The sequence below is a fragment of the Schistocerca nitens genome, chromosome 4 (genome assembly GCF_023898315.1).
Source record: "Schistocerca nitens isolate TAMUIC-IGC-003100 chromosome 4, iqSchNite1.1, whole genome shotgun sequence".
Taxonomy (NCBI): Eukaryota; Metazoa; Arthropoda; class Insecta; order Orthoptera; family Acrididae; genus Schistocerca; species Schistocerca nitens.
Window position 1 is genome coordinate 802,157,522 of NC_064617.1, and position 25,344 is coordinate 802,182,865.

Here is a 25,344-nt window from a genome sequence, read left to right on the forward strand (position 1 = left end):
TGTAAATGAAACTTGTGCACATGCATTTTCAGGTCTTTTAAAAGGATTTCATGCAGTGAACGTCGTGATAAATTCAGTTGTGAGCTCTTCGGCGAACCGATTTTTTGGGGCTTACGCCCACATGGTCAAACACGACAGCAATGTTTTTTTGTGTTCGAACGGAACGCGGTTGTGCTGTTTTCTTAACGTTTGAAACAGAACCCATGTCTCAAACTTCCGGATCAACTTCCGAACTTATGATTCGGTTGGAGCAGCATTACTTCCGAGTGTCACATGTTATTCACGAACGGTTGTCGTGGGACTTTCACTGTTGTTGTAATAGCTTTCTATCGCTTGGATACGTTACTCAGTTGCCATCTGCTCCACGAAGAAAATAAGCATCAAACAACAATGCCCACCTTACAGAAGCTGTCAGACTACTAATGGAAAGGATTGCAGATAACAGACATGAAAAAACCACGTCTGCCAACCGTCCTACGACAAAATAGCGCAAAGTTCAAATTTGTCCTGGCTTGCGGGACACCCTTCTGCTGATTCTTTTAGTGAACAGGAAAGAAACCAAAACGTGCCTATGGACATGATTACGATTATTTTTTGCTAGCGGAAAGTGTGATGACTGCTGATCGTGAATTTGACCACAGGGACATGACCTTGTTGTCGGTGTTGTCCGGCACAACACGGCTTCACGAGGGCGGCACGCGACACAAGCTGCAGGCGGCCGTCGTCCACCCGGGCTACGACAGCGACTCACTGCTGCACGACATATGCATCCTTAAGGTAGGCCTATCCTGTGGCGTGATGTGCCCGCTACAGAATGCGCGCTGCTTCCGGAGCAATTAGCAAATTTCTGACAAAATAAAGGCAAGTTCATGCTCAATTTCGCGTCGACGGCGATTTCATTATACGGTGTCTTTCTATGATGATCTTGAAGCATAGATGTATCAGTTTGACGTGACGGACCCGGATTAGATTAGATTTACTTTCATTCCAATTGATCCGTAATGAGAAGGACCTCCAGGATGTAGAACATGTCATAAAAACAACAATACATGACAAATATTTACAACTCAGACAAATAAGCTAATGTACCATTCCTCAGGTCCCAAGTGTAATGATCGTCATTTTTTAAAGAACACTATATGAAAGAATCATTTTACAAATACTAACGCACTGAATTTAAAATAAAAAAAGTTTGATCATACAATGTAAACTTTCACGGCCGGTATTGTCTTCACTTAAAACTTCCGGGCTGATAGGCCGTGGTCGAAGTATAAAACTGTCTCCTGACGTTTCGTCTCCGACTGCGGGAGACATCCTCGGAGGTAAAGCGGCGAACTGCAAAGAGAACTCGAGGAAGCGCTGATTATATAGGCAGTACAGAGGGCGCCACTGTCCATCACGTGGCGTCGGCTATGAGATTGTCTCTGGTAATGCCAACATTCTCGATTGAAAGTAATCGATCGTCACGCTTGACGTGCAACGCTGACATCCAAATTTTATCCAGTTTAACACCTTCGTCTTTCCTGTTAAAATTATTACGATGTTTATCAATCTCGATAGCCTCTCTGTACAAGCGTGCATAATAATGCGAGGTTTTTGATATGACGCTCGTCTCGCTGAATTTTATTTCATGATCACCTTCCTGGTAAACATGTTCCGCTACGGCCGATTTATCCGTGTGACCCAGGCGGCAATTCCTCTTATGTTCGACAAGACGGGTGTTCACACTTCTCTTTGTGGTGCCGATGTAAAGCTGTCCACAGCTACAAGGAATTTTATATACCCCCGGTGTAGCCAAAGGGTGCCGTGCATCTTTTGCCGACCTTAAAAACTCTTTTATTTTCCTAGTATATCTGAAAATAGTTTCCACCTCATACTTGCCTAAAACTTTCCCAATGCGATCTGTGACCTTGCTAATGAACGGAAGAAAAACTTTGCCCATGGACGACTGTTGTTCGTCCTTACTCCTGATTCTCTGCCTAGAGCGAAGTGCTCGATCTATATCCTTGCTAGAATAGCCATTCTTCACGAAAGTTGACCGTAGATGTTCAATCTCATCTTTTAAATAAACAAGTTTACAAAGTTTGTGCGCCCTGTCTACCAAAGTTTTCATTACACCTCTTTTTTGTCTAAGGTGGTGGTTTGAATCTTTGTGTAGATAACGATCAGTATGTGTGGGCTTTCTATACACCTTATGGCCCAACGTTCCGTCCGGTCGTTTAATCACAGACACATCCAGGAAGTTCAATTGCCCATTCCTTTCTGTCTCCATAGTGAATTGGATTTTCGGATTAATGCTGTTTAAATGTGTCAGGAAGGCATCCAACTCCACTGCTCCGTGTGTCCATACTACGAACGTGTCATCGACATAGCGATACCATCTGGCAGGTCTCTTAGTGGCAGTCTGCAACGCCCGTTGTTCAAAAGTCTCCATAAATAAGTTAGCCACAGCAGGACTGAGAGGATTGCCCATAGCCACCCCGTCAATCTGTTCATAAAAGTCACTATTGTATTGAAAGTAGGTTGTGGTGAGGCGTGTCGGAATAATGCCACAATATCGGTGGGAAAAATATCCGCTATGCATAAGATAGCTTCGTTTACCGGAATCATGGTAAATAACGACACAACCTGAAAACTGACGAGGATATCATCCGGGCCCACGCTCGTTTCCTTTAACTTGTCAATGAAATGAGCTGAATTTTTAATATTACTGTCCGTCCTACCAACATAAGGCTGCAGCATTGAGGCAAGGTGTCTAGCTAACTAGTGTGTTGGTCCGCCTATAGCGCTGACAATTGGCCTCAACGGAATCCCAGGTTTATGAACTTTGGGTAAGCCATAAAGTCTAGGTGGGTACGCTTCTGTTTTACAAAGCAGCTTCTTATCGTTGGAGCCAAATGAAGACGCCTTCACCGGTCGATTTGTCATTCTTAAAATCTTCATAGTCGGAATCTTGCATAGAAAGCCCACACATACTGACCGTTATCTACACAAAGATTCAAAGAACCACCCTAGATAAAAAAGAGATGTAATGAAACCTTTGGTAGACAGGGCGCACAAACTTTGTGAACCTGTTTATTTAAAAGATGAGATTGAACATCTACGGTCAACTTTCGTGAAGAATGGCTATTCTAGCAAGGATATAGATCGAGTACTTCGCTCTAGGCAGAGAATCAGGAGTGAACCTGTTTATTTAAAAGATGAGATTGAACATCTACGGTCAACTTTCGTGAAGAATGGCTATTCTAGCAAGGATATAGATCGAGTACTTCGCTCTAGGCAGAGAATCAGGAGTAACGACGAACAACAGTCGTCCATGGGCAAAGTTTTTCTTCCGTTCATTAGCAAGGTCACAGATCGCATTGGGAAAGTTTTAGGCAAGTATGGGGTGGAAACTATTTTCAGACCTACTAGGAGAATAAAAGAATTTTTAAGGTCGGCAAAAGATGCACGGCACCCTTTGGCTACACCGGGGGTATATAAAATTCCTTGTACGAGTAGCTGTGGACAGGTTTATATCGGTACCACAAAGAGAAGTGTGAACACCCGTCTTGTTGAACATAAGAGGAATTGTCGCCTGGGTCACACGGATAAATCGGCCGTAGCGGAACATGTTTACCAGGAAGGTGATCATGAAATAAAATTCAGCGAGACGAGCGTCATATCAAAAACCTCGCGTTATTATGCACGCTTGTATAGAGAGGCTATCGAGATTGATAAACATCGTAATAATTTTAACAGGAAAGACGAAGGTGTTAAACTGAATAAAATTTGGTTGTCAGCGTTGCACGTCAAGCGTGACGATCGATTACTTTCAATCGAGAATGTTGGCATTACCAGAGACAATCTCATAGCCGACGCCACGTGATGGACAGTGGCGCCCTCTGTACTGCCTATATAATCAGCGCTTCCTCGAGTTCTCTTTGCAGTTCGCCGCTTTACCTACGAGGATGTCTCCCGCAGTCGGAGACGAAACGTCAGGAGACAGTTTTATACTTCGACCACGGCCTATCAGCCCGGACGTTTTAAGTGAAGAAAAAAAGTTTATTTATTTATTTATTGATAAGGTAATAAACGTGTAAAACAACTACTATAATACTTATTTACAATGAACGCATTACTGCACTGAAATGGTGCAGAAGTTAGATTGTTCTTACATACACACACACACACACACACACACACACACATACACACTTATTTACAAAGAACACATTACTACACTGAAATTCTGCAGAAGTTATATATATATATATATATATATATATATATATATATATATATATATATATATGTATATATATATAATCAGTTGGTTCTACTGAGAAATTCATCAATGGAGTAGAAGGAGTAATGATGAGGAGAACATTGCAAATGTCATAATCCTAGGCCGGCCGAAGTGGCCGTGCGGTTAAAGGCGCTGCAGTCTGGAACCGCAAGACCGCTACGGTCGCAGGTTCGAATCCTGCCTCGGGCATGGATGTTTGTGATGTCCTTAGGTTAGTTAGGTTTAACTAGTTCTAAGTTCTAGGGGACTAATGACCTCAGCAGTTGAGTCCCATAGTGCTCAGAGCCATTTGAACCATTTTGAACCATAATCCTATTTCCCAGAAACTTCGCTCAGTGGAAGAAGGATCAAAATAAACATGTCCCGGTTTGTCCGTAGATACCTGACCGAGAAAACGACGGGCAAATTTTTCGACGTAGTTTATGTGCCGATTTAGAGGATAAGTAGTTTAGTCGCAGCGGTAGCAAAGTAGCTACCTTCGCGAATTCACAGTTATGCGTCCCGTGCTCGAAGCCGGATTATTATTATTATTTTGTTCTCATTCGTCTACGTATGTCCGTACAACATTACTGTATGAATGTTTTCGACGACGGTTCAATCCCGCGTCCGGCCATCCTGATTTAGGTTTTCCGTGATTTCCCTAAATCACTCCAGGCAAATGCCGGGATGGTTCCTTTCAAAGGGCACGGCCGACTTCCTTCCTCGTCCTTTCCTAATCCGATCGATGAGACCGATGACCTCGCTGTCTGGTCTCCTTCCCCAAAACAACCAACCAACTATGAATGTTTTCCAGTGAATGTTAAAACAACATTGTCCTTATTCGTCTACTAACTTTATTTCTCGTTGATGATTTTAAAAAAGTAAATGAACCAGAAAATTATACGAAATTATTTTCGCTGAAATTTCTTTAATGTATCTTGACTCATAATGAATTGTAGTAATAGTAGTAGCTTTACTCATCTGTAGGTCTCTTTTTACAAGGATATAGGACGTGTCAAAGTATTTACAAATTTAGATCAATTTAAAATACGCTAACTCGTATACACGTATTTACAGTCTTCTAGTTGGAGACAATCATTAGATTTACTCCTGGTATACAATACTTTTTTTACAAATAACTAATTAAATACTGTAATGCCACATTGTTCACTTATATCTCACTATCAGTCACTGTACACACTATACACGCATCGTTTCATAACACTTCACTCACTTGTAAGCGCCAGTGTTCGGTAAAGTGATCCGTGATGCGTGGTTTGCCGCGAAATTATTGCCAATGCGTGAAATCTTCAGCAATGTTTACGACATTTCTTTCACGAGTGAGATTTCATACGAAGAAATGTCACTGTGGTTAACGTGCCTCCGAACGGTTGTAGTAGTGTTCGGAATTTCCGATCGGTATCATCGAAGAGAATGCACCAAATCTTCCTCAAAAATAAACAAAGGAATAATATACCTGAATTAATAGAAGAATTGATATAAGAATGAAATATAAAATACGAGAATTTAAAATGATTATAACCCCTGAAAACACTATAAACTCATATAATGTATGATAAATGTGACAGTTACCGTGAAACCACGTCGTAATTTTACAATTAATACAACGGCCTTGTATTCCCTGACTTAATAATAAAAATTCATGTCTTGTACGGACATGCGTAGATTAACGAAAAAATGAAATTAATGACACAATAATCGGGTTTCGAACACGGGGCGCAGAAAGTGAGACGCCGCTACGCTATCCACTGTCATTTCGTCGGATATTAACGTGCTCTAAAAAGTAAATAACGTCAAATACTTTCCTAAGAAGCAGTCAAGTATCTGCGGATAAGCGGAGAAACGTGTTCGCTTATTTTGACTCCTCTTCAACTGAGTGAAGTTTCTCGAAAGGTGGGTAATGTCACGTGTCGTGTTCTCCTCCTGAGTCAAAATACACGAAATGTCTTCTAGGGTAACTCTGTCTCTCGAAAACGTGAATCTACGAATAGTTTTTTGAAGGTGATGTAAACTGATTTATTACCAACATATGTAGGAGTTTCAAGAATCAGGGTACACATGCCGTCCCACGCTACGACCTTTACGCAGCAAGATTGGTACATCGTCAGGGGATAATTGGGGATAGTGTTGCACCTGGAGCACAGTGTACCTAGGAACGTATCATGTGTTCTGGTTGGTGTTTCAGTCCAGCGAAAGATTTTACATTTACATGAAGGAAAGCACACTACAGACATCATAAGCAGTTTCCATTATTTTCTACTGTTTTTGTTGTTCTGAGACACTGGGTTGTGTTTTGTGCAGCGTTTATAAATATTACGAGTCCTACATAGGCTGAGGTGACAAGTCATGGGGTAGCGATATGCAAACATAGAGACGGCGGTAGTATCGCGTACACAAACTATAAAATGGCAGTGCACAGGTCGAGCTGTCACTTGTTCTGAAGTGATTCGTGTAAAAAATCTTTAGACGTAATTACAGCCACATGACGGGAATTAGCTGAGTTTGAACACGGAATGTAGGTGGAGCTAGACGCATCGGACATCCCATTTCGGAAATCGTTACGAGAATTCAATATTTCGAGATCCACAGTGTCAAGAATGTACCGCGAATACCACATTTGAGGCATTACCTCTCACCACGGACAACGGCCTTAACGAGAGCGAGCATCGGCCTCTCACTTAATGAGCGAGAGCATTGACGTTTTCGTAGAGTTGCCAGTTCTAATAGACAAGCAACACTGAGTGAAATAACCGCAGAAATCAATGTCGACGTACGACGACGTATCCGCTAGGACGGAGCGGCGAGAGTTTGCATTAATTGGCTATGGCAGCAGTCGACCGACGCGAGTGCCTTTACTAACAGCACGACATCGCCTCTCCTGGACTCGTGACCATATCGGTTAGAGACTTGACGACAGGAAAACCGTGTTCTGGTCAGATGAGCCTCGGTTTCAGTTCATAAGAGCTGATGGGAAGGTTCGAGCAGGTTGCAGACCTCGCGAAGCCATGAACCCAAACTGTCAACAAGACACGGTGGCTTGGCTTACTCTCTTACTATGTAGGACTGGGTTGGGTTGTTTGGGGGAAGAGACCAAACAACGAGGTCATGAGTCTCATCGGATTATGGAAGGATGGGGAAGAAAGTCGGCCGTGCCCTTTCAAAAAGGGAACCATCCCGGCATTTGCCAGGAGCGATTTAGGGAAATCACGGAAAACCTAAATCACGATAGCCGGACGCGGGATTGAACCGTCGTCCTCCCGAATGCGAGTCCAGTGTACTAACCACTGCGCCACCTCGCTCGGTTGGCACTTTGGAAGCTGTTGGTGACTACATAATGGCGTGCGCTGTGTTTACGTGTAACTGACTGGGTCTACTGGTCCAATTGAACCGTTCATTGACTAGAAATGGTTATGTTCGCCTACATGGAGACCATTTGCAGCCATTCATCGAGTTCATGTACCCGAACAAAGACGGAATTTTTGTGAATGACAATGCGCCATGTCATCGGAACGTAATTGTTCGCTATTGGTTTGAAGAACACTCTGCGCAATTCGAGGGAATGGTTTCGAAATCGCCGGACATCTGGATCAAATCGTACTATTTTCCCGGGCTCGCACATTCTGTAGACACGCTTTTACCATGAACTCCAAAACAGTTACCAAAAACTACTTTAAGCGACACCACATGTTACCAGTTTGTCGGTGGAGGATGGAGGACCCCAACTCTTCTTTTTTTAAGCGATATTCGATTTCCCCCCCCCCCCCCCCCGCGTCACCATCATTACCCCCACCACCCCCGCGTTTCCATCATTAGCCCCCCCCCCCCCCTTGACGGACTTCTTGAATCGCCCATGGTGTTGTATACTATATTAAATCTATTTTGAGAATTCTGTTAATTCTTCAGTTATAGAGTTTTATAGTGAGGAAAATTGTGTGTATTTTTAAAACCAGTTACATAACGTGTGGGCGGTTAAGCCACACTTCGTCAGTCGTGGACCACGTTGTACCTCTAAATGGAAGCTATTTTATCATGGAACACTTGATATTAGCAAAATCCTAGATATTTGACCGTGTTGTACCTCATAACTGTTTTTCACATTTGGAAAAACGATAAATACGATAATGCAATGCCTGTGTTTGTATAAAGTACAATGCAATGACTCTTTGGACATGCTTGCATGTCCAAAGGAACAGACACTGAGGAGACTACAGCCGTTGTGAAATATAGTTAACGTATTCGCGAATACGAGCAACTCCAACTGTAGAATGGGGTGACGACATTGAAAATTTATGCCGGAGCGGGACTCGACCCCAGATTTCCCGCATGTCGCGAGCGGTAGCCTTAATCATTTCGTATATCCCTGAATGCGTACATGTCCAAAAGAACGTTTCATCGTAGTTCTTACAAACAAAGGCATTTCAGTACCTTATTTACCCGCCGATACCAGGCAACGGGCTGATACCAGGTTTCGATTAAACTGTCTCTCCCGTACGGGAATTATAGTAAGTGTACGCGTGCAGGTTAATGACGCATGGACGACGACATTGGAAGTTTGGGTCTGGCTGTGAAGCGTGTACGGGTAACCGAAATGGTTAAGCCTACTGCTAACGACAAATGGAAAATCCGGGTTCGAGTCCCGGTCCGGCACAAAATTTCAATACTGTCATTACAGTCTAAAGTTGGAGGTTGCCTATATTCACAACGTCCGAGCCTGGTAGCTGAGTGGTCATCGCGACGGAATGTCATGACTAACGGCCCGGGTTCGATTCCCGGCTGGATCGGAGATTTTCTCCGCTCGGGGACTGGATGTGGTTTTGTCATTATCATCATCATTTCATCCTCATCGACACGCAAGTCGCCGAAGTGGCGTCAACCCGAAAGACTTGCACCAGGCGAACGGTCTACCCGACGGGAGGCCCAAGCCACACGGCATTTCCATTTATATTCGCAACTGCAGATACATTTCCTGTATAACATAACTGTCTCTGTGGGCATTCTGTAGCGCTTCTCACGGTAAACAAACGCATCGCGAGAAGCTGTCTCTGGTCCCTCATGACGAATTCGCAGCAGTCTTATTCGGAATTGTTTTCATACGATGAGACTTAAAATTTTAATTCTATACTTACCTTATTACCATTCCTAAAAAAAAAAAAAAAAAAAGAGCGCTATGGGGCTTAACATCTGAGGTCATCAGTCCCCTAGAACTTAAAACTACTTAAACCTAACTAACCTAAGGACATCACATACATCCATGCCCGAGGCAGGATTCGAACCTGCGACCGTAGCAGCAGCGCGGTTCCGGACTGAAGCGCCTAGAACCGCTCGATCATAACGGCCGGCTCATTGCTTTCATCGGCCTAAATAAGGCACTTGATACAGTAAGGAGGGCGGGATTGTTTACTTTATGAGTGAAGACAGCGTGTCCTCCAAAACTCCTGAGGATGATCAGGGCTTTTCATGACGACATGGAGGGTGCTTAATATTTGGTGGAAACATATGCGATTGGTTTTTTGTGCAAAGAGGAGTTCGCCAAAGATGTTTACTGGCTCATTCCTTAGTTGGTATATGCTTCTCGCTACTTCTAAAAGTAGCTTTCAGCCAAACAGACCAGAGAATCGGTCTAAATACCAAGTCGACAGCAAACTCAGTACACTCGCTACTCAGATCGAAGCGCTACCATGAGGACTTACTTGCAAAAACCTTATATTCGCTGCCGATGAAGTACCCATAGCACGTACACAAAACGACCTTAAAATCTTGTTAATAAATTTGCTACTGCGTTCAGTCTCTTCTCTGTGCCTGTTAATGTATAGAAGATCGTGGCTATGGCGCAAGGATACACGGATTTGCCTGTCACAACAATAAGCCTCCTGTTGAATGTCGTCGAGAAATTTTGTGTCTCCGCTCGTTAGTGTCAGAAGATCTCTCTTTCGATTAAGAGGTAAACGAGAGAGTTGGCAAAAAGGTCAACAAAATGGTTCAAATGGCTCTGAGCACTGTGGGACTTAACTGCTGTGGTTATCAGTCCCCTAGAACTTAGAACTACAACCTAAGGACATCACACACATCCATGCCCAAGGCAGGATTCGAACCTGCGCCTAGAACCGCACGGCCACTCCGGCCGGCAAAGGTCAACAGTTTTAAGAAGCTCAGTACAAGAGAATGAGACAACAAACTCCTTACGTTGACAGCAAAAGACACTCGTTTATGAAGGTGGTGTCCTAAGCAACCTCGTTTATGGAGCCAAGATTTAGATATAATATGCTAAGCAAGAACGTGAGTGCAACAACTTTCGTCTGCCGTGCTCACGAAATGTTCTGGGAATAACATGGAGGGATCACGTGGCAAACGAGATGGTCCTGAATTCCGCGAAGCAACCGAGTACCACAGCCACTCTAAAGGAACTTTACCTGCGATGGCTGGGACACTAACATTGTATGGACCACACCCCTCTTCCCTGATACACACTGATCACTGGGATGGCACTTGCCAAGAGACCGCCAGAAAGACTTGCACTGCGCTTTAAAGATTGCGCCAGTTGTGACATAAATGTATTTAATATTGACTGCAAGAAGTGGGAGGAGCTCGCCGAAGACTGTAGCAGGTGGAGAAAACGGGCCAAGAACGGCAGTAAGTTTCAAACGGAATCTGCAGCTACAACGTAGCTGTGAAACGAGTGTGTATAAACGTGGCTTCGACGAACCCCTGTTTCGAGGAGACACACACTTGCCTAATCTGTGGGAGCCAAGCAGCCTCTCGCATCGGACTCCTGTGTTACCAACGGAAGTGTCTGCGTGATGCTACGTGAATCGTCCATCAGAAAGTATAGGTCAACGGTACGATGATTGCGCGCCAGTCGCTTTTGCTTCAGAATTTTATTTACAGACACCAGGGAGGGCCCCTCCCATCATGGACTGTTCCACTAGCTTCATGTCTATTCAGCGTTTTTTCAACTATTCTTCTACAGTAGATTCAAATTTCCTCTTCATGCTCTTACCCAGAGTTAAATGTTTCCAGTTTCTCTTTGAGATATGTTGTCACCCCTTTTTTATCTAGTTTACTGAAAATATAAATATTTCTGCTTGTTTTAGTTGCCATTTGTATTATGGTAACCCTAGTCGTAAAGCAGTTTAAGAGGAGGAGGAGTGTCCTGCAAACAAGCTGTTCGCACCTACTCTACATGAATAAAAATGTAAATGTTGGTTTTGTAGATAGTTTTCTTTTATTATGAATGTAAAACTGAATGAAACTGGATATATTGACATTCTTTTTTTTATCATCTGCACAATTCATAATTATGACAAAAATACTTCATTCTGAATAATATTTCATAAACGCACCCTGTGGCAACATATCGGTAAAAAGTTACTTGCGGCAACATGTGCGGATGCAAATCTGTTCATCTGACATGGGGTTGGGGGAAAAACGGAAAATAAATCGTAGAAGTACTAAGTGATGGTCGTGAAATGAGTTAGTAAATGATAGAATTACTGAAGGAACACACAGAATTATGGAAGATAGTATCTCACACTTGTTGTGGAATTTGGAAGAAAAAGTTTCATGACTTGCAAGATAAGTCGTTAGGGCCTACCTCTAAGACGTTGAAAGATGTAAGTTGATTTGACTTTCCCCACATCTCACGCAGAACCTACTCGGTAGCATCATATTGTAGCTGTTGGCGGCAGAAACACTGTGACCTCAATCTGTGACAGCACCAGTGATCTACCTTCGAAGATGGTGTTATAAGTTGAAGATCTGTGATGAAGATTTAAGTAGAAGTCTTGCAAAAAAGACCAGGAGGAGAGGAGAGTAAGTTGAAATGTGTATTTACTGTGCGACGACGTCCTTCAAGGAAGCTTCGCTTTATCGCATTTTTCGTTACAAGCTAGACTGATGGGCTGGAGTCTATATCTTGCGAGCTCAGACCCCTAAAAATAAGTCTCTAAGAGCCCCGGCCCCATTCCGTGGGCTACGTTTAACTTGTTGAAACAGTGAATTTCTTCCTAACAGCTTCCTGGAATAAATGTCGTTCCTCGCTTTTTCTGTCTCTTTCTTCATCCAAAAAAGGAGGTTCCTTTCGGCGTTGCCGTGCTCTGTCACTCTGGAAAAAGCTTCAGATGAACCAATGACCGTCTTCCTTATGTTCTTACAAAAATTCTGGCGTAAAAGTCTCACATTCAGAGACTCGCGGCTTTCTTTTCACCTGCCCGATAGCAGTCTCCGGTATCCATCCAAAAAGTCGTGTCTACGTTCTTCAGACAAAAAAAATGGCTCTGAGCGTTATGGGACTTAACATCTGAGGTCATCAGTCCCCTAGAACTTAGAACTACTTAAACCTAACTAACCTAAGGACATCACACACATCCATGCCCGAGGCAGGATTGGAACCTGCGACCGTAGCGGTCGCGCGGTTCCACACTGAAGCGCCTAGAACCGCTCGGCCACACCGGCCGGCGTTCTTCAGACAATAGCGCTTTCTGCTAAGGTTCTCCTCAGTCCATCTCATATAACATTCTCGCAAGTGGTTGCTACAGGAAGCTCTCTCAGTTGCAGAATTCATACTGCGGCTCACCAGGCCGTGAGAGAAAGCTCTGCCAGCCCTCGGCCATTGTGTGACCACCACCCCTCATGGTCCCTAGACAGAAGTGGAACGGGCACCCAGCCGCCCTGGGGTTCGGCTCACTGGCCGCGTCGTACATTTTGCTTCCATAACATTTCCTCACTCCCAAATAGCATGCAAGTCCAATTTTACATTGCTGCAAGTAACGATTGCTCATATATTTAAGATCAGTTAATTACATACAGTGAGGGTGGGTCTCTCATTTGAATGTTGTGAATTTGCGTATGTTGCGGGTCTACTCCGAAAAATGATCCCACAATAGTTAGTTCCAAATCGTTCAGAATCATATATCTTTGAAAGTTATTCACGAACAGCTTTGAAATTTTGACGCAACGTTACATTCAAGCACATAGTGTTTTCATATACCTACCAGAATGCTTTCTTATAATATATAAACACATATCTCACATAGAAGTTACTTGACCAACGTACTTAAGATTTTCACCTGGTACTATAATGAACAATCAGACAGACCTATATTACATATGTTTTAAACATATTTAATATACGAAAACATATATAATATATGAAGCGGAATTGATTTTGCCAAAAAATGTGGAAGAGATCCAGATATATATATATATATATATATATTGCTTCGAAGCAATCAGTGAGGAACTTTCAGAGATTTAAGATTTTGAAGAAATGAATATTTATATCTATGTAAATGAAAAGGTAAATGTTCATTTGGTCAAAATCGTACATATCTTTGATATTGCATTCGAACGTGCGCGTCTTTCTATATACCTACTGATAAACATATATATGTAATAATTATAAAGGAAATCTATATATAACTGTAAAAGATGGTTTGTTCAAAATCTTAAATCTCCGAAAGCTCTTCAACAGTCACTTGGAAATTTTGTCACAACGCTGCACCTGAATATGGACATGTCTTTATGTCATCTTTAATGTATGTAGTACATACATAATTTGTAATGCATAAAGGGAAAACGTCACCAAGAATCTCGAAGAATGTTTGCCCGATGCACTTCCAACTTTTTCAGAATACTTTAATGGACATTCGGATCAATATTTGCTATATATATATTTAATATACATATAATATAAAAATATTTATGTAATATATAGTGGGAAAACATTGTTACTGGAAATCTAAAGAAAGTACTCCATCAATTTATTTCAAATTTTCACATGTTACTGCAAAAAACGTTTGGACACACACACACACACACACAACACATACATACATACATACATATAGAATATTGTCAGCAACTGCAAACAGCAAACAGGGAAGTTGTATTTATGACTAATCGGATTATGATTAGAATACTGCTACAGAATCTAAATTCAGTAACGATAAACGAGGCTTAAGGTCAGAGAGATTGGTCAGAAGGGAGCTAGGAAATGAACATGAAAAGTGGAAAGGAGGAGATGGTCAGTGAGAAGGGTAGAGAGGGGTAGGAAGATATGGACAGAGTGGGAGGAGAAGACGAATTTAAAAAGGGGATAGGAGGTGCTGGACAGAGAGAGGGGGAGGAAGAGGGAGCAGGAGAAGATGGAGAGAAAGAGGCGAGAAAAAAGGACAGAGAGAGGGGGTAGAAATTGGTTGACGGAGATAGGGGGAAGGAAGAGGAGGATACATAAAGAGAGAGGAAGGAAGAGATGGACAGAAACAGGAAGGGAAAAGATCAGGATGTATATCCAATTCTCATAGGTATTGCAAATGTGTGCTTTCTCTCTTGTTTCTTTTCCAATTCACCAGACTGAGACACAGCATTGTGTGGCCAGGATAGGTAGTACACACATATAAAGTAATGCAGTAGTAATTATCAAAACTTTCAGTGTGATGAGATGAGACATTGCTTCTTATGACTGACTGCTACGTGATATTTCACAGGATGAATCCGAACAGCAGCAATAAAATTTCGGATGTTCTTCCTGTTGCAGTTGCCAAGGACGCTTGCTCCCTTCAATTTCCCGCTCGCTGTTCGGTCACCATTTGGGCAGTCAGTGGCGACTCAGAAAGCCATGTGTTAATGGGAGGTTCATTGGAGGTAGGGCGGTCATTGAAACCACAGCCACAGTGCAACCAAGCCTAATCTCTTTCCCGCCACAACCAGCTGAAGAAGTGGCCACTACAAGTCTAAGAGTGGGACATTGGATTTCTCTTCACAGTGAGGATCCATCTGGGCTTCCTCCCGAAGTAAGGGAAAACAATGTCTCAAGGGACATTGTCCCACTCTTTGCTTTGCAAGGGCTACTTCTTTGCATGATTGTGGTTAGGATGAGGAAAGCTACAGCTGGGCTGTAGCTGCAGTTTCTGTGCTGGTCCATTCCAGGCACTGAACCTCCCACCAACACATGGCCTTCTGGTCTAGATATGCAGTGCTTGCCCACAGGACTAAAAAGAGATCATCAAGTTGAAGGGAACAAGCCTCCTTGCCAGGTGTGTCAGTTTATTTCTCAGGAGCCCTTTGTGCCCTGAGACTGGGTAGAAAATTAATTCCTTCTGCTACCTTAGCAAGAAAAGAAAAGCATCTTAGGTACGAGGGCTGGAACTTAAATAGTGGCAACTATTTATTTACAGCTTGTACAAAATAGATGTGTTTCAAAGTTTTACTGACCTTCGAAGTACTCACCAGCATTGTGTATAACTTGTTGCCAACGATGTGGTTGTCGTAGGATACTCTTAGCAGTGCCAGTTGTGTTGATAGCTCGAGCAGCGCGGTCTATTTCCCGACGAATTCGTGGCAGATTTGAAGCGAATGCCGTGAAGTGTTTCCTTCAGTTTAGAAATCGAGTTGAACTTACGAGGGCTTAAGTCAGGTGGTATAGCATTTAGCAGCCCCATCAGTCAAACAAATCAGTAACAGCTTGCACTGTACGTACTTGAGCATTGTCCTGCAAAATGATGGTCAAGTCCTGCAGAAAGTGTCATCATTTCTGTCTCTATGCTGTTCAGTTTTGTAACACGACCTACGTCGATCATTAGATCGCGCCGCTCGAACTATCAACACAATTGGCACCGCTAAGAGTATCCTAAGACTTTCACATCGTTGGTAACGGGTTATACACAATGCTGGTGTCTACTTTTAAGGTCAGTAAAATTTTGAATCACGTATCTATTTTATACGAGCTGTAAATAAATAGTTGCGACTATTAAAGTTCCAACCCTCGTATTTTGGATCATCCTATCCGCTGGGTACATCTGTTCCACTAGCAATAAGGGCACTTTAGGAATGAGAGCACATTAGGAATTTCTCTCCTTGACATTATCGCATCTGCTGACGTGTCCGCCCAAGATAGAAAATAATTCTACATAGTAAACTGAAAAATGATGAAACATAGGGGAACACGAGTGAGCAGGCAATGAAGTCCCCTGCTTAGATCCATCAGTGTAAACAATAATAAAATCAAGATGGTGCCTAAAATTGTTATAAAATTTTATTTTAAATATGTAATCTGGAATAAAATTCTTTCTGCGTCCTCTTCAGTTCAAAAATTAACCTGAGATCCTTTAGTAGCCAGAGGGATTTCTTACTCCACGCGTGGCTTTGGACCTTATTCCATCTACCTGTAACATCTCAAGGTTCACCGTTCCACGGATCTCAAACGGCCTTATACCCGCCGACGGTTATTCGACAGAAGTTCCAATGGTAGCCAGACAACGGAGGTGAACGCTGGAGCTTTTGGGACAGGCAGAGCCATTGCCATTGTATACTTGGCGTACGATGATGAGACCAAGTTATTCCGAAATACTCATAAACGACCTTTGAAATTTTGTAGGGAGAATGTAGGTTCACCCTGTGTAACTTTAGTGTTCTTGATAATGGTATTTACCGAACTCCATGTAGGAATGTATAGATGGCTGGATCGGAGGTGAACACCGCGTGTTCTGCAGGTTGCGGAGCCGTTCCCGCTGGACGGAGTGAAGGTGGCCGCAGCGACGCTGCCGCAACAGGGGCAGTCCGTGCAAGACGGCGCCGTCGCCACCGTCGTCGGATGGGGGCTCTTGCAGGTAAGCCGACAAGGTCTGCGACCCTCTGTTCCCCGAGGTTTCAAGAAAGCTTCCGGCAATGTTGACTGAAATACACTCTTCTGAGGGTAGTAGGAATAGAGTGCAAGGAGTGAAAGCTCATTTACCACTTGTGTACAGAAACCAGGCTTCAAATATAAATGTCACGAGATACGATAGGGGAGTAGCAACCAAACATTGGATGAGATGGGGCTGTAGCCTGTTCCCCAAGGCAAGAATAACGGAGCGTGAAAGTTGTCTATTCATTTGGCACTTTCATTTCTTCCCATTACATTTTGCTGTTAGTAGATCACGGTATTTATCTATGCAGTACTTTAGGCGTATCGGCTATTATGAAGTGATAATAAAATTGACAACCTAGCTGCAACCAGGCGTTGATATACTTCATTGGGGACATGTTGAAAATGTGTGCCCCGACCGGGACTCGAACCTGGGATCACCTGCTTACATGGCAGACGCTCTATCCATCTGAGCCACCGAGGGCGCAGAGAATAGTGCGCCTGCAGGGACTTATCCCTTGCACGCTCCCAGTGAGATGCACGTTCCCAACATGTGCACACCACTACATTCGTAGTGCGCCTAATAGATGTTTGCCCACCATACTCATTACTCGCGGCAGATTAATCTACCAAGTCCCGTACGAGTTCGGGCACAGCGTGTGCGTTCGCAAACATCTATTAGGCCCACCACGAATGTAGTGGTGTGGACATGTTGACACTTCAGGGGCTCCGACACACACTGGTGCAAGAATGGGAGCCTATACCCCAGCAGCTGCTCCACAACCTGATCCAGACTATGCCAATCCGTTGTGCCGCCTGTGTACGTGTGCATGGTGATCATATCCCATACTGATGTCGGGGTACAAGCGCAGGAAACAGTGGCGATTTGTAGCACATGTGTTTCGGGACGGTTTTCTCAATTTATTATCAATACCGTGGACTTACATATCTGTGTCGTGCGTGTTCCCTATGTGCCTATTCTATTAGCGCCAGTTCGCTATAGTGCCACCTTCTGTGGCACCACATTCTGAAATTATCCTTAATTTATGAGCATGAAAGTAGGTCTTCACTGGCTGTAAACTGTTTTGTTCGGCTACTTGGAGACCATTTGCAACTATTCATGCACTTCACTTACCCAAACAATGATGGAGTTTTTGTTGATGACAATGCGCTATGTCACCGAGCCGCAATTGCTCGCGATTGGTTTGAAGAACATTCTGGACAATTCGAGCGAATGCTACGGCCACCCAGATCGCCCGACATGGAATCCCGTCGAACATTTATGGGGTGTAATCGAGAGGTCATTTCGTGCACAAAATACTGCACTGCCAACACTTTCGCAGTTATAGACTGGACTGTTATAAAGGCAGAAGGGCTCATTGTTTCTGCAGGGGACTTCTAACGACTTGTTGAGTCCATGCCACGTTGAGCTGCTGCACTACGCTAGGGTAAAGGATGTCCACGATATTAGGAGGTACCCCATGACTTTAGTCACCTCAGTATACAGACTTGCAAGAAAAGCGTTCCTGAAAATCTTTAATTTGTTAACATCTAATGTAAATGTAAATGTTCGGAAAGCTTTTCTGAATTTTTAACCAACATGGCTTGCAGTGTTAGCGATCTTACTTGTGATAATTCTTATGAATAAGCAAGTACGATCGCAAAATCTTATTTATTTAAAATAAACGTTTTCGGCACATACAGATGGATTTCACCATTTGCTGGTGCTAGCGACGTGCTGACCAGCTGCGTGTTGTTAAGACGATAACTGCTTCCGTCATAACATGTAAGCTTTCACGGCCGGCGTCTTCATTAATTAAAACTTCCGGTCTGAATTTCCGTGGTCCATATATAAAACTTCTTCTCCTTCCTGACGTTTCGTTGCCTACTTCGGGCAACATCTTCCGAGGTGAGTCGGCGACTGGCTGCTAGGCGCTGGAGGTCCCGCTTATATAAAGCGCTTAGATGGCGCCACCACTCATCATGTGCTTTCGACTTTAAAACTATCTCTGTCTAGTGACATCTCTCTCGATTACAGGTAATCGATTGTCACTTCGTTGGTGCAAAATCGACCGCCATATCTTGTCTAGTTTTAATCCTTCTTCTTTTTTATTAAAATTATTTTCGTGCTTGTAAATCTCTATAGCTTCTCGGTACAGGCGGGTATAATAATGTGAGGTCCTAGCTATCACATTTGTCTTTGAAAACGTGTTCCGCTACAGCTGATTTGTCAATTTGTCCCGATCTACAGTTCCTTTTGTGGCCTGTCAGGCGGGTATTAACACTCCTTTTAGTTGTTCCAATATAAACCATGCCGCAGCTACACGGAATTTTATACACACCTGGGATAGCTAAGGGGTGTCGTGTGTCTTTCACCGATCTTAAACTTTCCCAATACGGTCCGTGATGCTATGAATAAATGGAAGAAAAACTTTTCCAGCCGATGGTTGTTGTCTAGCAGCCTGTCGCCGACTCACCTCGGAAGATGTTGCCCGCCGTAGGCAACGAAACGTCACGAAGGAGAATAAGTTTTATATATGGACCACGGCAATTCAGCCCGGAAGTTTTAATTAATGAACTGCTCCCGTCTTGACAACAGACAGCTACTTAGTACGTCGCTAACACCAGCAAATGGTGCATCAGTTCGAAGACGGCCTATTGCATGTGCCGAAATCACTTTAAATAAATGATATTTTGCGGTGGTGACTGTATCTTTTGGAATGTCTTGCACTGAACCAAATCGCTGAAAAAAGAAATTTATTGCAGAACTTGACTAAAAGAGCGGACTATTGATAGAACACATCCTGAGACTTCAACCAGTCGTCCATTTGGTAATGCAATGTTGCGTGGGGCAACAAATTGTAGAGGAAGACCAAGGCTTGGCTCCAGCAAGCAGGCTCCGACCTATACAGGGTGAAAAGTATTTAAACCGACAAGCTCTGGGAGGCTGTAGGGGACATCAAAACAAATATTTTACCCTCATGTCATGTTTTCCTATGAGGAGTTTTTAAACCGGTAGAGGAAGATTTCTCTGGCGACAAATTAATTAAACCAACAAAAAAGTCCAGAGGGGACATATCTGAGGATCGAGCCGGCCATGGTATAGGACCACCACTGCCAATCCACGTTTCTGGGAACCGTCGGTCCAGGAATCGACGCACACGACGACTGAAATGTGCCGGCGCCCCGTCATGTTGGAACCACATGCGTTGTCTTGTAGGGAGCGGGACGGTTTCCAGCAATTCTGGCAGTGCTCTGGCGAGAAAATTGTAATAGCGCCTGCCATTTAATGGCCTACGAAGCAGATACGGCTCAATTAAACAGTCCCCAACAACACCGACCCACACATTAACAAAAAAAAATGGTTCAAATGGCTCTGAGCACTATGGGACTTAACATCTGAGGTCATCAGTCCCCTAGAACTTAGAACTACGTAAACCTAACTAACCTAAGGACATCACACACATCCATGCCCGAGGCAGGATTCGAACCTGCGACCGTAGCGGTCATGCGGTTCCAGACTGAAGCGCCTAGAACCGCTCGGCACATTAACAAAGAACCGCATTTGATGAGCGCTAGTAACTGTGGCATGTGGGTTATCATCACTCCAAACATGCGAATTGTGCATGTTGAAGACTCCATCATGCCCAAATGTTGCTTCATCGGTAAACAACACAGAGGATGGAAATGTTGGATGCATTTCACAGTGTCCCAGGAACCACTGCGAAAACTGTGCTCTGGGTGGATAATCAACTGGTTCCAGGTTGTGGGCACGCTGTAAATGAAATGGACGTAACAATTGCTCTCGAAGGACTGTTCTTACATTCGTCTGATTCGTCCCCAAGTTACGTGTAATTGCACGAGTGCTGATTAAAGGATCCCGCTCCACATGCTGCAAGACAGCTTCCTCAACTTGCAGCGTTCTTACCGTGCGACGGCGTCCCTGTCCAGGTAATCTGCTAAATGACCCGGTCTCACGCAGACGTTGGTGCACAGCATACTTTTCACCCTGTATAGGCTGCAGTAGTTGTGCAGAGACGCACAGCGCTGGCTGGCACAGACTAGACTGTTGTGGAAATCTCTATAAAATCAGTCTTCGGACGGAAGAGCATAACAACTGCACGAGTACATGGTGCTCGCTTTTAGACATTGTGATAGATTCGAATGCTCTAGTGCACTACAGCGTCGGTCACATCACATCACAGGTTTATTGGTTTCTCTTTTCCTCCACTCACTATTTCAACTCGTTTTTTGAGTAACATCACCGTTTACGCCTAAACATAATGTCTCGCTGCAGCCACTCTTTTCTACTACGTGCCATCCTCTTCATTTCTTCATATTTCTGACCTTTACTTATCTCTAGATGACCTATTATTTTATTCCTTGATCTCCCCTTGGTTTTCCTAGCTACAAGTTTTCCCTCCAGTATATGTGTTCAGATGTGGTTTGTTGGCTGAATGGTTAAGTACCAGAAAAAGAAACCTAAGGACGGGGCGTTCGATCCCCGTCGGATTCAGTATTTTTGTCTGTCACTCGTCACTTTTTTGACCTCTACCAATGTTTGTATGTATTAAAAATGTCGAGTTGCACCGTGGTTCAGAGTCCATGTTAAACTGTAGGTTGCCGTGTGGTGTTGCAGTTCATTCAAAGTTGTTGGAAATGGAGGAACATGGACTGAGTTTTTCGCAATGTCGCTTCCCCCCGTCCCACAAACACACACATGTAAGTCACATACAAAGAGATCAGGTGACCTTGGAAGAACAGACCTCTGAACGTTCTAACGTTTTTTGATGGCAAGAAGCGATGTGGAGCTGGTTTGCAAACTTCCCACCTCTCTGCCATAGGTTGACTTACTTGGTATGCACAGCCGATCTTCTTCGCTGGATAGCCGGCCACGTCGATCTCCAAAACCTTCTTCTCCGAAAAATAATGCTGGTTAAGGGAATTTATCAGATTCTCTCTCTACTCTTGAAATAATTTGATACTCGAAGAATGCTTTTAGTTCAGTCATGGTATATTTAAACTTCCACACAAAACAAATTCACCACTTCTCATATAAATATTCGAACTCGTGCGAGTCAACCAAGTCGTCAAACATTAGACTCTATTGGGATAAATTTTGCAACAGGGCTGGTTTAATAACCACCAGAAAATATTAACATGTCTTGCTTATAGCAAGTACAACACATGAATTGCTTAAAAGTCTAATCTCATTTCTTCATTTGTCCTTAACAATCAACACAGCCACTAAACCAGCGAAGAATAGCACAGGCTCTTCTCTACACATACACTGAAACCCTATGGATCGTACAGCACGTACTTGTCGGCCGCCGTTCAGCCGCCGCGTCCACATTTTGCTAGGGAGTGTTTTTAGACCTGCGGACATAAACATGCTATGCGCAGTAGGTCGGATTCGTCTCTCTCGCACTTCTATTTAAAATATCGTGGGTTCGAGACGGAGGAAGGCCAAGTGGTTCTAGAATTTACACGGAAATTCTCGAAGCACTACAACGTATTTGACACCTTGGCATTTAAAAAATTTGCAACTTCTGATCTCTAGTCCTCAGCATGGGGAGAATGAGTCTCCTTTATTCTGTTATTTACTGGACGACATTCACCTTTTTTTCAGTCCCTGCATTCTGGAACACCACAATTATAGGCAAATTTATTAATCCGTTAAGCACTGTGTGGAAGAATCTTTAACGGATTAATAGTTTTGCCACTAGAAGACGAAACAAAGAAGGAAATAAAACGTTGCCGCTACTATTTATCTAGGAAACATCTGAAACAAAATCAATAAATTATTGAACAAAACCGACATGGCCTTTGAATTTCAAAACACACACGGCCTCAAACACAAAATCCACAAAGGCAACTCTAAAACTCCCTTAGACAACAACTACTGCGTTTACAGATTCCATGTAACACATGCCACACCTTCTTCACAAGGCAAACCAATAGAACCTTCAAAAGTCATGTTCGCCACCAGCTTGCATGGACGATAGGAGGATTTTAACTGTGTGCTTTTCATCGATTGTGTGCATTTCACCAACTGTGCGTGTTTTATCAAGACATGTTTACGTGGTGGGGAGTCCTTAAATTCCCACCTTTTTGCAGTTTCTTTAGTTTTAATCTATAGTTCATAATCAATAATTGTGGTCAGACTCCACATCTGCCCCTGGAAATGTCTTACAATTTAAAACCTGGTTCCTAAATCTCTGTCTTACCATTATATAATCTATCTGATACCTTTTAGTATCTCCAGGCTTCTTCCATGTATACAACCTTCTTTCATGATTCTTGAACCAAGTGTTAGCTATGATTAAGTTATGCTCTGAGCAAAATTCTACCAGGCGGCTTCCTCTTTCATTTCTTACCCCCACTCCATATTCACCTCCTACGTTTCCTTCTCTCCCTTTTCCTACTATCGAATTCCATTCCACCATGAGTATTAAATTTTCGTCTCCCTTCACTATCTGAATAATTTCTTTTATCTCATCATACATTTTTATCAATTTCTTCGTCATCTGCAGAGCTAGTTGGCATATAAACTTGTACTACTGTAGTAGGCGTGGGCTTCGTGTCTATCTTGGCCACAATAATACGTTCACTATGCTGTTTGTAGTATCTTACCCGCACTCCTATTTTTTTATTCGTTATCAAACCTACTCCTTCATTACCCCTATTTGATTTTGTATATATAACCCTATATTCACCTGACCAGAAGTCTTGTTCCTCCTGCCACCTAACGTCACTAATTCCCGCTATATCTAACTTTAACCTATTCATTTCCCTTTTTAAATTTTCTAACCTACCTGCCCGATTAAGCGATCTGACATTCCACGCTCCGATCCGTAGAACGCCAGTTTTCTTTCTCCTGATAACGACGTCCTCCTGAGTAGTCCCCGCCCGGAGATCCGAATGGGGGACTATTTTACGTCCGGAATATTTTACCCAAGAGGACGCCATCACCACTTAACCATACAGTAAAGCTGCATGCCCTCGGGAAAAATTACGGCTTTAGTTTCCCCTTTCTTTCAGCCGTTCGCAGTACCAGCACAGCGAGGCCGTTTTGGTTAGTGTTACAAGGCCAGATCAGTCAATCATCCAGACTGTTGCCCCTGCAACTACTGAAAAGGCTGCTGCCGCTCTTCAGTAAGCACACGTTTGTGTGGCCTCTCCACAGATACCCCTCCGTTGTGGTTGCACCTACGGTACGGCTATCTGTATCACTGAGGCACGCAAGCCTCCCCACCAGCGGCAAAGTCCATGGTTCATGGGGGGCGGGGGGGGGGGCGGGGGGGGCGGGAGAGGGGGTGGTTCATAGACGTAGGTAATGGTAACTACAAACAGTGAATGCTTTGGCCACAGGAGGCGGACAACCAGCCGTCGGAGCGGCTGCAGAAGGCGGAGCTGTGCATCGTGAACCAGGAGGAGTGCCGGCGCGTGTACAAGACCGTGGGCGACCGAGTGCACGACACCAACCTGTGCGCCGGCGTGGCCCAGGGCGGCGTGGGCGCGTGCCAGGTCAGCCCCGCTCTTCAGCCACTTGTTGACCGCGTCCCCCAGCTCGCCGTCCGTCTCGAAGTACTGGGTAGCTAGCCGAGCCGTCGTCGTGGGGAAGAGATGAAAGTCGCTGAAGCCAAGTACCGTCTGTATGGAGGATGTTGTAAAGTCTTCCAGCAGAAAAGTCTGAGTTTTGCCATCGTTCGATCACCAGTATGGGATCCGCACTGTCGTGAAGGAGAATGATTCCTTCGGTAGTCATCCTGCACCGTTTATCTTGGACAGATCTACGTCTTTCGCAAGAGCGTTACTCTCATTAAATTTCTGTTAGAATTCTTTCGTGATTTCAGAAAACTGTAACCATCATTTTGCCCTTCGGTAAAGCCTACTTGGACTTTTTTGGGCTTATTGGGAAAATGAGTGACCATCCACTACTTAGACTGTTCCTTAGTTTCAGAGTTCAAGTACTGCACCCACGTCTCGTTCCTAGTCACGATTATGACCAAAAATTCCTCCCCCTCTTCATCTTAGTGCCGAAGGAACGGCACGGGCAAACACCTCTCCGTGACAGTGTTGTCCTCGAAATAGGAGGCACACATGCAGAAACTTCAGGAATTCTGAACCAGCATCTCTCACTCTCAATTTTGTCAATATGTTGCACAACTCCATCAGTCACATGCGAATCTCTCCCTCTACCATTTTTATCACGCACATATGTGCGACCTGATTCACTTTTTTTTGCGCAATCCCCGGACAATGCTATTATTCATAAACCGAACCTAAACGCACGACACAGCCGTCGATGAATCTTGGTGGTACTGCCTCCTTCTTGCCCGCAGGAAGCGAATGACAGACCGTATATCTCAACTGTCGGGAGACGCAGCAACACTGTCCACTTCACTGACTTGCTACTTACACACGGACGATC

At 43.8% G+C, this 25,344-nt stretch overlaps 1 protein-coding gene across 1 annotated transcript in view; it reads left to right on the top strand.

The window, feature by feature from the left end:
- LOC126252581 (mite allergen Der f 3-like) overlaps positions 1-25,344 on the top strand; it is a 95,674-nt gene that overhangs the window by 35,284 nt on the left and 35,046 nt on the right. Inside the window, exons 4-6 of the mRNA XM_049953482.1 lie at positions 642-777; positions 16,777-16,893; positions 24,282-24,437. Of these exons, the coding sequence (XP_049809439.1) occupies positions 642-777; positions 16,777-16,893; positions 24,282-24,437 (409 nt within the window). The remainder of the gene's footprint in view (positions 1-641; positions 778-16,776; positions 16,894-24,281; positions 24,438-25,344) is intronic.